The sequence below is a fragment of the Anabrus simplex genome, chromosome 5 (genome assembly GCF_040414725.1).
Source record: "Anabrus simplex isolate iqAnaSimp1 chromosome 5, ASM4041472v1, whole genome shotgun sequence".
In the NCBI taxonomy this organism is placed as follows: Eukaryota; Metazoa; Arthropoda; class Insecta; order Orthoptera; family Tettigoniidae; genus Anabrus; species Anabrus simplex.
In genome coordinates, this window is record NC_090269.1 from 241,607,075 (window position 1) to 241,622,719 (window position 15,645).

At 38.4% G+C, this 15,645-nt stretch overlaps 1 protein-coding gene across 1 annotated transcript in view; it reads left to right on the forward strand.

Annotated features, from left to right (window-relative positions):
* Positions 1-15,645, forward strand: part of LOC136873945 (sodium/hydrogen exchanger 8) — a 52,070-nt gene that overhangs the window by 23,328 nt on the left and 13,097 nt on the right. The window contains exon 3 of the mRNA XM_067147321.2: positions 11,693-11,835. Within this exon, the coding sequence (XP_067003422.1) occupies positions 11,693-11,835 (143 nt within the window). The remainder of the gene's footprint in view (positions 1-11,692; positions 11,836-15,645) is intronic.

Genomic DNA, 15,645 nt, shown 5'->3' on the forward strand with positions numbered 1-15,645 from the left:
CAAAAAGGAAAAGGAATCCAAATTCCTACAATGGTGGGAGAAGGGGGTGAACACTATTTAACAAATACTGAAAAAGCAAACCTATTTAGTAGGGAATTCAGAGATTCAGTAGATGATTGTCAGGAGTTGGAAACCGAAACAGAAGATAGAGAGGGAGAGACACAGAGGGAAACAAGAAGCTTCTCGTTCACAAATGAAGATATTTTCAGAGAAATCCAACTGCTTCAGCAAGGAAAAGCAGCAGGAAGTGATCAAATTACTGGGGAGGTATTAAAGACAATGGGGTGGTACATAGTGCCTTATTTAAGATTTCTCTTTGACTATGTCATAAATAATAGTGTGATACCAAAGGAATGGAAGGAATCTATAATAATACCAATTTATAAAGGAAAGGGTGATAAAAGGAAACCAGAGAACTACAGACCAATCAGCCTGACCAGTATAGTTTGTAAAATACTGGAGAGTTTAATATCAAAGTACATCAGAGGGATATGTGATGATAAAAATTGGTTCATGAGGAGCCAGTATGGATTTAGAAAGAAATTTTCTTGTGAGGCACAACTGGTGGGATTTCAGCAGGACATATCAGATCAATTGGATTCAGGAGGCCAGTTAGATTGCATAGCCATAGATCTTTCCAAAGCCTTTGATAGAGTGGAACATGGAATATTATTAAAGAAATTGGAGGGAATAGGATTGGACGTAAGGGTTACACCTTGGATAAAAACATTTCTAAATTCAAGGGTTCAGAAAGTCAAAGTAGGAAATAATGTATCACGGTAAGAGAAAGTTTGGAAGGGAATTGCACAGGGTAGTATAATCGGTCCGTTACTTTTCTTAATATACGTAAATGATTTAGGGAACAATATAACATCAAAAATAAGATTGTACGCAGATGACATAATTGTTTATAGGGAAATAAATAATATTGAGGATTGTTCAGAATTACAAAGGGACCTTGAGAGTATCCAGCAATGGGTTGAAGAGAATAATATGAAGGTTAATGGAGGCAAATCAACTGTTACAACATTTATAAACAGGAGTTTTAAAACTGAATTTGAGTATAGTTTGTATGAAGTAGTTATCCCAAAAGATGGCAAGTGCAAATACTTAGGTGTGAGATTTGAAAGTAATTTGCACTGGAAGGGTCATGTGGTTGACATTGTTGGGAAAGCATACAGATCGTTACTTGTCATAATGAGGCTACTTAAAGGATGCAACAAAGAATTCAAAGAGAAAAGTTACTTAAGTATGGTTCGTCCATTATTGGAATATGCAAACATTGTTTGGGATCCTCACCAAGAATACCTAATAAAAGAAATAGATATTGTGCAGAGGAAAGCAGCAAGATTTGTAACAGGGGATTTCAGGAGAAAGAGTAGTATATCAGAAATGTTAAAGGAACTTGGGTGGGAAACTTTAAGTAAGAGAAGGGAGAAAACTAGACTTATAGGATTATATAGACCCTATACAGGAGAAGAAGCCTAGGGAGATATCCGTGAGAGGCTTCAGTTAGAAAATAATTATATCGGCAGGACTGACCACAAATATAAAATTAGAAGGAATTTTAGCAGAAGCGATTGGGGTAAATTTTCATTCATTGGGAAGGGTGTGAAGGAGTGGAGCAGTTTACCAGGGATAGTGTTTGATCCTTTTCCAAAATCTGTACAGATATTCAAGAAGAGAATAAACAGCAACAGAGAAAATAAATGAAATATTAAGAGGGCATTTGACCAGTGCAGCTTAATGTAAATAAAAAATGTGTGTGAATAAATTAATTCCATCCCCTAGTCTAAGGAGTTTGGACAGCCAAAGTAGGGGCTGCCTGTAGGGGTGAAGTACAGTGGGGACTTCAAGGGCCCTGGGACCGCTACGGTAGCTGTGAAGGCCCTTCAGGAACTCTGAAAAGTGGCAAAAGGGGCTCTGGTTAAGACGCAGCAGGTCGTTATGCTACTTAGGTTCCAGAATCGGTAAAAAAATAAATAAGTAAACAAATGCAATGTAAATTCTAATCTTTTACCAGTTGTATAGTAGCATTTGAAGTAATTCCACATACTGTAAATCAGTTGACTATGTAAGCAGTACAGGAGATATTATAAGTAGAATTTTGTAAACAATATAAATTTATTAAGGATGAGCTGTGTGTTTAATAGAAAAAATTGTTAGCATAAATTGTATAATATTGTATTTTTGGAAAATATTCTTCTCTTGTTAATTTAATATCTAGTGCTTGACAATAATGTATTTTAGTGTACCATTTGCCACTGAGGTAGACACCTCATTTGCAAATAAAGAGATTTTGATTTGATTATCGTTGAATCACTTACCACCAAGATGCTTCTTCACCGGTCCGAAGAGACGAAAACCACCAGGTGCCAGATTGGGGCTGTATGGAGGATAGTCCAATACTTCCCACTAGAAGTGTCATAACAACTGACATGTGCTATTAGCTGCATGTGGTCTGACGTTGTGCAACAACATGACTCCAGTTGAGAGAAGTCTATGGCACTATTTCGTGACAGAAAATTGTCAGACAGGTTTACATATTGACAATTTAGTGTTTCATAAAAACTTACAAGTTTACAAAACTGTCATGACGATTTTGTAGATTTTTAAAACAATTTTACAAATGTCTATTTCATAAAACATTCAAACTGACAGGTGAAAAGCCAACAAATTTGTCAGATTGTAGGCTAGATCTAGCGTTATGAAACAGATATGTGTCATTAGTTTCTGACATATTTACATATTTGTAGAATTGTCACTGTGGAAGTGGCAGGTAAATCCTTCATATGTAGCCTGTATTGCGTATATAACTTGGGAGCTCAGTTTTGCAAATGTTTTGTAATCATAGGATATAAACTTCATGTTTTTGATCCGTATTGAATTGTGATCACAATAGTAACTAAACTTATGTCGTAATGGTCCACCTTTTCAGTACTATATTACATAATGTTTATATTACATTTTTAGTCAAGGAACTAGTTTCGGCTTTCGTTGGCCATTATCAGCCATAATACAAAACTGTACCAACATATCTAATAACTACAAATGAACAAACATATACAAATAATGTTAAAAGGTATTAAAAGCATCTGGAGATCCTAAAATGAACTCTTTGCACAACATGTAAAATATAAGGTGAAATTAAAATAAGGCTCTTACTGAGGTGTAAAATCCTTAAATGCATTTTATCATGTTAAAATGTTTCATTAGTGCTTCCTGTTAAAATATCTTGAAAACGCTGAAAATGTTCCTCTATTGGAAGTTGTCAAATGGTTGAGTCAAGGACAGCACATGAAGATATGTTTAAATAACTGGCACGTTCTTAGATTACAGCTGGTAGAGTTTCGAAATTCATTGTGATAACTTCATGGACACCTTTTCAATACTATGTTACATAATGTTTACATTACATGTTTAGTCGAGGAACTAGTTTCAGCCTTGCCTGGCCATCATCAGCCATAATACAAAACTGTACAAACTCATCTAATAACTAAAACAAATGTATAAACATACACAAATGACGTTACCATGCGGTAACTTCATGGACACCACATTGAATTGCGAATCTCTACCAGCTGTAATCTAAGAATGTGCCAGTTATTTAAACATATCTTTGTGTGCTCTCCTTGACTCAACCATTTGACAACTTCCAATAGAGGAACTTTTCAGCGTTTTCAAGATATTTTAACAGGAAGCACTAATGAAACATTTTAACATACTACAATGCATCTAAGGATTTTAGATCTCACTAAGAGCCTTATTTTAATTTCATCTTATATTTTACGTGTTGTGCACATAGTTCATTTTAAGATCTCCAAATGCTTTTAATTCCTTATAACATCATTTGTGTCTGTACATTTGTTTTAGTTATTAGATATGTTTGTACAGTTTTGTATTATGGCTGATGATGGCCAGCCAAGGCCGAAAATAGTTCCTCGACTAAAAATGTAATGTAAACATTACGTAATATAGTACTGAAAAGGTGGACCATTATGACATAAGTTTAGTTATTAATGTTGTATGTTGTGTAATTCTTCTTTTTACAAGTTGCTTTACAATTTTTTTACCTTTGTAAAGTTGCTTTACGTCGCACTGACACAGAGAGCTCTTATGGCGACGATGGGAAAGGAAAGGACTAGGAATAGGAAGGAAGGACGTGGCTGTGGCCTTAATTAAGGTACAGCCCCAGCATTTTCCTGGTGTGAAAATGGAAAACCACAGAAAACTATCTTCAGGGCTGCCAACAGTGGGGTTTGAACCCACTATCTCCCGAATACTGTATACTGGCCGCACTTAAGCGACTGCAGCTGTCGAGCATGGTGTTTTGTAATTTAACACCTCTTGTATTCACAAGTAACATCAGTAGTGACAGTAGTGAAGTAATGATGAAATTAAATTGAGACCACACCAGGTTTTTTAGACAACAGATTATAAATTCTATAGGACAGCATTTGCAGTCTCAATGCAAAGAAGTTATTCATTCACACCTGAAGAGCAAATTTTGTTTCCTCTGCATTGGGTGTTTAATATCATAATCTTATCAAAATTATTTGCCATTCTGCCTGAGGGAGTAGGTTAAATTTCACTCTTCAATTTTACTGCTTCATAATAAGAGTCGATCATTTGCGCATCGCATTCAATGATCGATGCCGATCTTCAGAGCCATCTAGAGTGAAAAATAGTATACTTCAGATCTGACATAAAATTGTTGTATTTACAAAACAAGTTCTTTAAATTTGACAAGTTACAATACTTTGCATGTCACATAAGAGAAACTTCACTGGAGTTCATTATCCACAAAAGATCTTAAATTTTAAAAAACTTTAAAAAAATAAACTCCCCATGAACCTGCTACGCTGGTGTAGCAGGGGGAGAGGTGATACTCCCACATGGCGCGTCCCAGGTGGCGGATAGAGGGATCTTAACCAGCTGCCAGTGGACTTGAGCGAAATAAAATAGCTCTCGCGGACTAAACACACAACCCCTGTTGGTGGAGGACACAGGTGAAGAATACACCCACAGTATCCCCTGCCTGTCGTAAGAGGCAACTAAAAGGGGTGACCAAGGGATGATTGACTTAGAATCATGAGACTACTTGTAATTAGTACCATCACGTGAGGAACACCATAGGTCGCCTTTTCTTGTGAACCACCATGTTAGGTACACAATAGGTTTGTGATTAGTAGCAACAGTGGGTGGGTCACTATGGGTTTACAGTACCCGTGATTAGTACCACTATATGCGGAACACCATGGGCTTACGCTGCCTGTGATTAGTATTGTTGTGAGAAACACAACGGGTCTCTCTATGAGTGACGCCATGGGTCTGCGTTGCCTGTGATTAGTACTCATTATGTGAGGAACACCTTGGAATAGTACAAGTTTCTGTGATCAGTACGCCTATGTGAGGAACACCATGGGTTTGCATTGCCTATGAGTAATGCCATTATGTGAGAAACACCATAGGTCTGCGTTACCTGTGCAGCGTACAATACTTGTGAATAGTACCATAATGTGTAGAACATCATGAGTCTACGCTACTTTTGATTAGTACCTCAACATGAGAAATACCATGGTTCTTACTTTTCTAGCGATAAGTACCATTATGAGGGGCTGTTGACGTGGATTTTGGACCCCTTTAGACAACAAGCATCATTGATTCAGGATTGTGCTTTGGAAGCAGCCCCTTGGTGAGTAAATCATTGTTCATTGTCCCTTTTTTTTAAATTCTAGTCAGTGGATTAATTTTGGAATTATTCTAAACTTTCAGTATGGGGGAGTTGGATTCGCTGATTATATTCATCCATTCATTCTTCACCATTAGGGCTCAGAAGTTCATGCATTTGAATGTTTTATCTAGGGGTTAAAATGTATGCTTATACATTATGTGCACAAATTATGGAATCTTCAGTCATTTGAACATGCTTTTATGGTGCATATAACAACATATTTTTGTGATTTTAATAAATTCATCATATTTTAATATTTTAGTGCCTATATGGCATATTTTAATCAGTTTAATGGTCTTTACAGTATTTTTAATCAGCTTTTTTCATCTGGTCGATGTTGGCAGTAATGTTGCGCATTATGACGCAGCTTGTCGTATGGTGAGGAGTTATGATATCATGCAGTGAATCCCCTGTTTCATCATCTAACCTCACGTTTTGTGCTTAGCTGTTGACTGGCTGTCCATTGAGTCGTGAAACAGCGTTGTGAACTGGTTGTGACCAAACTATGTTTCGCGTATAAAGTGTCCATTAAAAAGTTCTTTAAAAATGCCAAAAATAAGAGCAACTTCGAGTTGTAGATTAACTAATTTACAGGAGGAGTTTACAGGTGACTTAATATCTACAGATAATAGGGTTACTGTTCTGTGGAGCACATGAGAAAACTATAGGGAGTGAGAAAAGATTCCAAATAGTTGAACAAACACAGAAAAATATAAGCAAACTCGCAAATAAAGAGCCTGTTCAAAAACAACTATTAGAGTGTTTAGGAAGTAGGATTAGTGAATTTTCTTACGACTTGTGCCAAGCATTTTTAGCTGCTGATATTCCCTTGTATAAAATTAATAACCCCACATTAAAACATTTTCTTGCCAAATACAGACGACAACATGTGCCTGTAGCAAGTACATTGCGTAAGAGTTACGCAGGACGTTGTTACAATAACGTATTGTCAAATTAACAAATTAAATCTGTTTGTGTGTTAGTTTATTGATGAAACCACTGATTCTGAGGGCCGATTTATTGCTAATGTAATTGTGGGAGCCTTCAATAAGGGACAAAAGAGGATACCATATCTTCTTAATGTGTGTGAATTGCCAGCCACTAACAATGTAACTGTAACTCAGTGTGTGATGGACTCATTGAAATTATTATGGCCATCTGGAATCAAATACGGCCAGCTACTTTTATTTGTTACCGATGCAGGTACTTATATGGGAAAATCAGAACAAACACTGAAAGGCATTTTTCCTAACTTAATTCATATAACTTGTTTGGCACATGCTCTTAATCGCATTGCTGAGACAATACACAATTCTTTCCCATTGGTAGATCGATTTGTGGCCTGTTCAGAGAAAATTTTTATTAAATCTCCTTCAAGAGTCAAGTTGTTTAGATCAACAGCACCCAATATTCCACTTCCTCCTGCGCCAGTGTTAACACGATGGGGAACATGGCTGGATGCAGCGTTGTATTATGCTCAGCACATAGAACTATTCAAAGAGGTTTTTAATTCATTGGACTCAAATGAAGCTGCATCAATACAAACAGTGCAACATATTCTGTCAGGCATTGAGTTAGAAGAGAATCTTATTGTTATAAATGCCCATTTTTCCTTTTTGTCAACCGCCATAACGTCACTGGGAACTGTAGGATCTCCCTTAAAGGAAATACATACTGTTTTTGAAAAAAAACAATATCCAGTCTAAAGTCTGTTCCTGGTAGTATAGGACAAAAAGTGAAAGAAAAAAATAAATTGTTACTTCAAAAAATCCTGGTTATAAACAGTTTGGCGATATCCGAGACATTCTCGAAGGAAAACCGCCTGTCACACCAAGAGACTTGCCTCATTCTGTGAAGCAGTTATCATCATTTAAATATGCCCCAATAACATCTTGTGATGTGGAAAGAAGTTTCCACATTACAAAAGTGTTTTGCGAGACAACAGACAATGTTTTTCAGTTGAAAATTTGTGCAAAGTGATGGTTGTGAACTGCAATTCATCACTCAGCATTGACAGCGGGACCATTTCTGCTCCAACCTCCAAGGAATAAATGTAAGTTTATTATTATCAATACTAACCTGACTTGTCTACTGCCATTTTCTCATTTTAATTGTGCATATTATATGCATATTTCTTAGTTTTTTAGGGCATGAACTTCCGAGCCTTATTCATCATCATGTTTTGAATTCTGGTCAGTGGATGAGTTTTCAACTTTGAAACTGTCATTACATTTTGTCTCATTTCGTACCATTAGGGGCATATGAACTAGATGTTAGGTCCCATTTAAACAATAAGCATCATCATCATCATCATCATCATCATCATCATCATCATCATAAAATAAACTCCCTAGTTATATATACATTACAGGCTACATATGAAGGATTACCTGTCACCTCCACAATGACCAAAACCCCATGGCACTACAGCCCTTGAAGGGCCTTGGCCTACCAAGCGACCACTGCTCAGCCCGAAGGCCTGCAGATTACGAGGTGTCGTGTGGTCAGCACGAAAAATCCTCTCAGACGTTATTCTTGGCTTTCTAGATCGGGGCCGCCATCTCAGATAGCTCCTCAATTCTAATCACGTAGGCTGAGTGGACCTCAAACCAGTCCTCAGGTCCAGGTAAAAATCCCTGACCTGGCCGGAAATCAAACCCGGGGCCTCTGGGTAAGAGGCAGGCACGCTACCCCTACACCATGGGGCCGGCTCCTCCACAATGACAATTCTACAAATTTGTAAACGTGTCTGTTACGGGGATACTGTGGTGGACAGAAGTGAAAGAAGGTGTGGGCATGAATGGGTCTATCTGCGACAGTCAAAAGATTAAATTTTAAAATTAGCGTTAATATTCTTTTCTCGGTTATCTTTTTTTTTTTTTCAAAGACAAACTTTATAATTCAGGAACAAAAGTTCAGAAGATAGGTTAACAATATTAGAATATCAAATAACAACAACTTTGAGCTCGAAGCTCTCTAATTACACATTCTCCATGAGTGCTGCGACTCTTTCAAAAAACAGTCAAGGAGATGAAACTCCCAATTTCTTCTACAGAGTATACAAAATATCCAATGTTTCAAAAGCACCCTTTTGCTCCACAAAATTATCTAGGAGACTGCTCTCCAAACCCTATACCACACCGGCCTTTCAAAACACCATTTAAAAAGGAGCGTCTTTGCTCTATTAAAATTTTACACTTGGAAACCTAGTTCCAGAAAGGTCCAGGCCTATCAAAGGCACAACATACATTTTACAATTCAAACAATATTCACTGTCTTAGACACTCAACAGTCTTAACATAAAAGAATGAAATTGAATTTTACAGGGGTATCGAAAACCCATTCTACCGGGCCTTTGTGAAAAACAACAGGTTAAATTTACTGGCCCAAAAATCAAAATGATATGGAGGCAGACACTTGCACTCCTTGAAATTTACAATTAAAAGATTAAAACCCTATTTGGGCTTTTGACCCGAAGTTACAGAGGCTAATCCTATGCTACTGAGGTGACTAGTTGGAGGAAGGTTAAGTTACAAAGGTTACAAGGTCATAATCACCTCAAAATTAAGTTGAGAGGGAATACGAGAGGGTGTCGCACTCTCTATTCCCTAATTTCAGCTAAGTTCTTTTCGGCTTTAAAGTATGAAGGCTTTCACGGCCGGTGTCAATATAATAAAAATCTTCTGGGCTATTATGCCGTGGTCCACTCCTCTCGCTTCTCCCAGACGTTTCGACTACTGCTGCGGTGGTCATCTTCTGTGGCGCCATGTAGATACGCTCTCCTGTATCCCGCTGGCGACTGCTTTCGGCTTGTTTGAAATTTACATTAGAAGTAGAAATTTACATTTTGGAAATTTAAGGTTACATTATTAAAGATTGAAAACCTTCCCCTCGAGCTAGCTTTCAGAGGCTATCACTTAGTTATATAATGGCTGCCATTACCTTAAGCTGATGGAATACTCGACGATGGGCGAGATGCCCCCACCTCCTCTATTAACACACACTCAGTAGACTGGACGATCAATAAGACAACCTGGTCGAAAAATATGTCAGCTTTTATACCCGAGAGGAAGGTTCTAGAGAGCTCTGGGCTAAGGCCTGACACACCCCCAATTTCCATTGGATAATTAAATAGTTACAAGATAAATGTAATTGGCTGAAAAATAAATACAAAAAAATTTCTATTGGCCAGCATCGTAAGTTGGCGGGAAGAGATCGAAGTATTGACAACTTTAACATACCAAAAACAAAGAATAATCAACTCAGTGTAGTAAACCTTAAAATAAAAAGTTACTTTAGGATTTTAATAGTTCCTCTTCACACTAGAGGGCTTAATATAAGTTTTTTTTTAGTAGAGACACCTGTAGAGGAAAATCCAAACTTCTTGCACTAGTTGTTGCAAACTTCATATATCGGATGGCATTCTTCAAGGTGCTTCATTTGAATGAACGGGGCAGGTGCACTTCCCGGTACAGACCTCCCCCCCTTAAAGTCTCTTCTGCGGACCCCCCAAGTACCCTCAGATACACCTCTCCCGCTACTATGTCAAAAACTAATGACTTCCATCTGTTTCATAACGCTATATGTAGCCTACAATTTCACAAATTTGTCAGCTTTTATCTGTCAGTTCAAATGTTTTATGACACACACATTTGTAAAATTATCGAAATAATCTACAAAATTATAAGTTTTGTAAACTTGTACGTTTTTATGAAATATAAAATTGTCAAAATGTAAACATGTCTGACAATATCCTGTTACCTGTAAAATTGTAACTTTTATAAAATAGGGCATGGGTGGTAAGCGATTCAATGATGATACAGCCATTAGCATCCTGTCATAATGTGGCTTCAGGGACTGGACAGAGATTTCTTCCAGGCTGGCATTGATGCCTTGGTGTACTGTTGAAACAAATACTTGGACAAGAATAGTGACTATGTAGAATAGTAATACATATCAGTGTTCTACTGTGCCTCCTTATATCTGCCTGTAAAATAAAGTTACTCTGTGCGAGCTTTTGTTGCCTTATTTTTTGAAGTACTTTTGTGTAATACTAGGTTACTAATTCTTCCTCCATTACCCTTATCCAGGGAGCTCCTGGGCCATCCACTTCTCTCACCTCCCTGGAGACACAAGAGATGCATGTCTTTTGTGGTACTCCTTAGTTCTTTGATCTGATCCACTTTGTTGCTTCATAGCTTCATATAGGCTATTATTGCGGTGGGCTCACCACACCCAAAGATATATTATACTATCAGATCTGAAATTTGTCTTCTTCATTCCTGTTTTTTCATTTCCTTGTAACATGCCTAACCTGACTTATTTTCCTGGAAGAATTCACTGTTGCAGGTGGAAAACTGTGATATAAACAGTTTGCTGTAGATTTTTTTCACCTTGGATTGTAACTGTTTTTCCTGTATGTAGGTGGTGTTTTGGCCCAGTTATCTGCTTCTGTTCGTTTCTTTGAAAGTTCAAAGTGTTTTAAAATAAAGCTCCTTCCAAGTAGTCCCTTCAAAATGTGTTCCTTCTGTTTTGAACAGTGGCTAATAGCATATTTCTATTTGACAGATTTTGCTACAATATATTAACATTCTTATCATTTCAGTTAGCATATTATTTTGTACATTTTCTCTTGGCTGGGTATTAAAGACCTGAACATTTCAGTGAGCATATTTTTCTAGATTTCTTGGCTAGATATTTGAATAACAAAGGCTGTATTATCACAGTAATGAATGATACATAAAAGAGACAGAAATGCAGTAGAAATACACAAGAGATTTCAACAGGAATATATTATATTGATATCAAATCTTCTTGGATTAGAGTGAACTTGTACACATAAGGTCAAATAAAAGAAGCATTTATAATTCTCTGTATGATTTTCCTTATTATTTAACTGTTAAGAAAATTAATATTGTCTCTTGTATTTGTTCACTGAAAGCATGTTTCTTACTACAGGCTTACGAGGAGCCATTGCGTATGCATTATCACTGCATTTACAGTTTAGTGATGAAACACGTCATGTGATCGTCACAACTACTCTCATTATAGTGCTCTTCACTACGCTTGTGTTCGGTGGTTCTACAATGCCTCTAATGAAGGTAAGAGATTAGCCTGAAATTCTTCCCTTATGTCGTATTGCAGTACACCCACTTAACACATCTTGGTGAAATGTCCAGAATTGTGAAAAGGAATACAAATGCCATATCTATCTTATGTTCTGAAAAATGTTCTTGGTATGTTTATTGTATACTAACAGTAGTAATAACAATAACATTTTAGATAAGGATGATACAGTTATGGTACTTCATGACAAACCATTCATTTAAAACATCCAAAATCACTGGTTTGAGATGTTGTCGTATAGCATATATTTATTGTAAATCAGTTAGTGTTTTGGTTGACAGTAGTGGAATGCAAATATGAATGTACTAATGATTTGTAAGGGTCAGGGAAGAGTGGGGGTGAGGATAAGGAACAACATACTTGAAAGCAACAGGTTCGTCAGATTTCATCTGAATGCAAGTTTTGCCAAGTAGTTACTACTACATATATGGATGAAGCCCTCTCCTATTCTCCAGGTTGCAGATTCAAATTCCAGCACAATTGGTTGGCATTTAAATGGACTTGAATGTGAGGGACCCATGTGAGTAACTTAGCAGCATGTTAAGGAACCCTCAGGACAAAATTGAAGTTGTGCCAGCATCTCTGAAAGTCAATAGAAATGAAGAGCTGTTGTTGTTGTTTTCCAACACTTCCTATGTAGGCAGTACTGGTACATTTCGGCTGTCTTGACATGGTGGTAATTATTGTTTGAAGAGGAAGTACCATTGGGTAACCATCCTCTTTTGTCTATCCTGAACACTTCATGACCTTGGCCAAGGCACTCCGTGATGGTAGTCTGGACAGATTCTCCATCGACATGAAATTCTGAATCATCCCTAATCATACAAGGATTGAAGCAGGATCATGTAATTGGCCTAAAAAGTCATGCCGTGATGGAGGAGTTTTTTAACTTGGCCAGACCACTCTCATGATAACTAACTGATGTTACCAGGATAACTGAAATGCAGGATACTGATGACATTGTATTGCCTGCTGTTACAAATAAGGAGTTACAACAACCAGTTTTAAATGCACATGTGATGGTTTTCAGTGCTTGAAAACAAAGTAACTTGCATAATCTAGCCCAGAAACAAACCTTCCAGAGATCAATATTACCACTGAATACTGTTAAGAGATATCTCAGGAGCATCTTGTCTAAGTGATGTTTTAAGAAGAGGATATGGAAAACAGTCTCCTTGCTGCCCACATATAAATGACTATCCCATTGTATCTTTAGCAATAAAGACTTAATGAATTATACCAAACTCATGGTCTCCCAAGGTATTGTAATTTCAATTCCGTGAATGTGAAGCATGGACACTGTACTGCCACAACATCAAAAGACTACAGCACTTGCATCAACAGATTTTTTTTTCCATCATGAATATCAAGTGGGAGGACTACATCTATCTTATAATTCTTGTGAAGATGTGTTGGTCTGGCACACAACTTTGAGATATGTCTTTGAGACATTATAAAGACCAAACCAAACCCCATGGCACTACAGCCCTTGAAGGGCCTTGGCCTACCAAGTGACCGCTGCTCAGCCTGAAGGCCTGCAGATTACGAGGTGTCGTGTGGTCAGCACGACGAATCCTCTCCGCTGTTATTCTTGGCTTTCTAGACCGGGGCCGCTATCTCACTGTCAGATAGCTCCTCAATTCTAATCACGTAGGCTGAGTGGACATCGAACCAGCCCTCAGGTCCAGGTAAAAATCCCTGACCTGGCCGGGAATCGAACCCAGGGCCTCCGGGTACGAGGCAGGCACGCTACCCCTACACCACGGGGCCGGCATAATAAAGACCAGCTTAAACAAATCATGATAATAATAATAATAATAATAATAATAATAATAATAATAATAATACAAATGGCACTAGGATAGTTTTGCAATACGCAAAAACAGTTGGCTGGACACACCTGTTATGGTGAGGGATGAAAAGAGGAGTGAAAACTGGTCTAGGAGACAGCAAGGCGCGACTTTCACACCGGTTGTTACCAAGCGGTGGGATTGAAAGCAAGTTATGATGTCAGTGTGGTCTAAAGGTGAATATCGCACAATTATCCGCTACAGTTTTGCTCGTGGATTAACTGTTGACCACTGCCTGGAGGAAATGACTCCTGTGCTAAGGAAAGACTGCCCACATTGGACAACAATTTTCCGCTGGTACAAAGAGTTCCAGAGGGGAAATTTTGGGGTTGAAGACAATCCTCATTCTGGGTGAAGCGGTTGACATATTGGCAGGTAGAAGAAACCCTCCACATCCCTGCACCAGCTATTCATTCAAGGTTTGTTCCACCGAGTGAGTTGGCCGTGCGCATAGAGGCGCGCAGCTGTGAGCTTGCATCCGGGAGACTGTGGGTTCGAGCCCCACTGTCGGCAGCCCTGAAGATTGTTTTCCGTGGTTTCCCATTTTCACACCAGGCAAATGCTGGGATTGTACCTTAATTAAGGCCACGGCCGCTTCCTTCCAACTCCTAGGCCTTTCCTATCCCATCGTCGCCATAAGACCTATCTGTGTCGGTGCGACGTAAAGCAACTAGCAAAAAAAAAAAAAAGTTTGTTCCCTTTGGGTGCCCCATTCACTTTCAGAGGAACAAGTGCACATCGAGTGAAATGGTGCCGAAGAATGCTAAAACAGTTTGAAAATGGGACTTCGCGTAATGTCAATAGCATCGTTACATTGTATTGAACAGGTGGAATAAATAAACTTTAATATTTATTTGACTTCATTGTACATTTCAATACGGACCTAAATATGAGAATTATAACATGTAATCGTTACAGGTGACGAAACTTGGCTTTAGTAATATGATATCCCAACAAAATCCCAGAACAAGGTATGGCTGTTTGAAGATGAGGGTACCCCTTTGACTGTGCGAAAGTCAAGGTTAGTGAAGAAAAAGATGATGGCAGTATTCTTCACTAAACAGGGCATCCTGACTCGGGTTGTGCAAGAAACACAAAGGACAGTTACTGCAAAGTGGTACAGTGAGACTTGTCTGCCTCAGGTCATCCATGGGCTCAAGCAGCTCCGTTCAAGGTCACGGCTCAACACTTGGCTCTTGCAGTACGACAATGCTCCAGCACATCGTGCTAATGTAACAATGGATTTTCTTGCCAGATCAGGGTTGACTGTGCTTGATCACCCTCCATACAGTCCTGATCTTGCCCCATGTGACTTCGCACTCTTCCCAGAAGTGAAGATGAAGCTGAAAGGGTGGTGTTTTGCATCCGACGAGGAGCTTCTGCAGCATGGGATCAAGAGTATGAAAATGTAACCGAAGAAAAGTGGCAGAGTTGGTTCAGTGACTGGTTTCGACGTATGGGGAAGTGTATTGAGCGTGGTGGAAATTATTTTGAAAAAGTCTGAAGCGTTCACTCACATTTCAAAACTTTTCTAGTGCCCTTTGTAATAATAATAATAATAATAATAATAATAATAATAATAATAATAATGATCATTATCATCATCATCTAGCCTCAGCTCCTGTGTGCACAATTTGATTTGACACCATCTAGACTGCCAGCATTTCAATTTGAATGTTCTGTTCTGTCAGATGGCAGAGAAACTGGATCACTGAGCGAGTGGCTGCACGGTTTGGGTCATGTATCTGTCAATTTGCATTTGGAAGGTAATGGGTTTGAACCCCACTGTCGGCAGCCCTGAAGATGGTTGTCCATGGTTTCCCCATTTTCATGCCAGGCAAATGCTGGGATTGTACCTCAATTAAGGCCACAGTCGCTTCCTTCCCATTCCCAGCTCTTTCCTATCCCATCGTCGCCATAAGACCTATCTGTGCC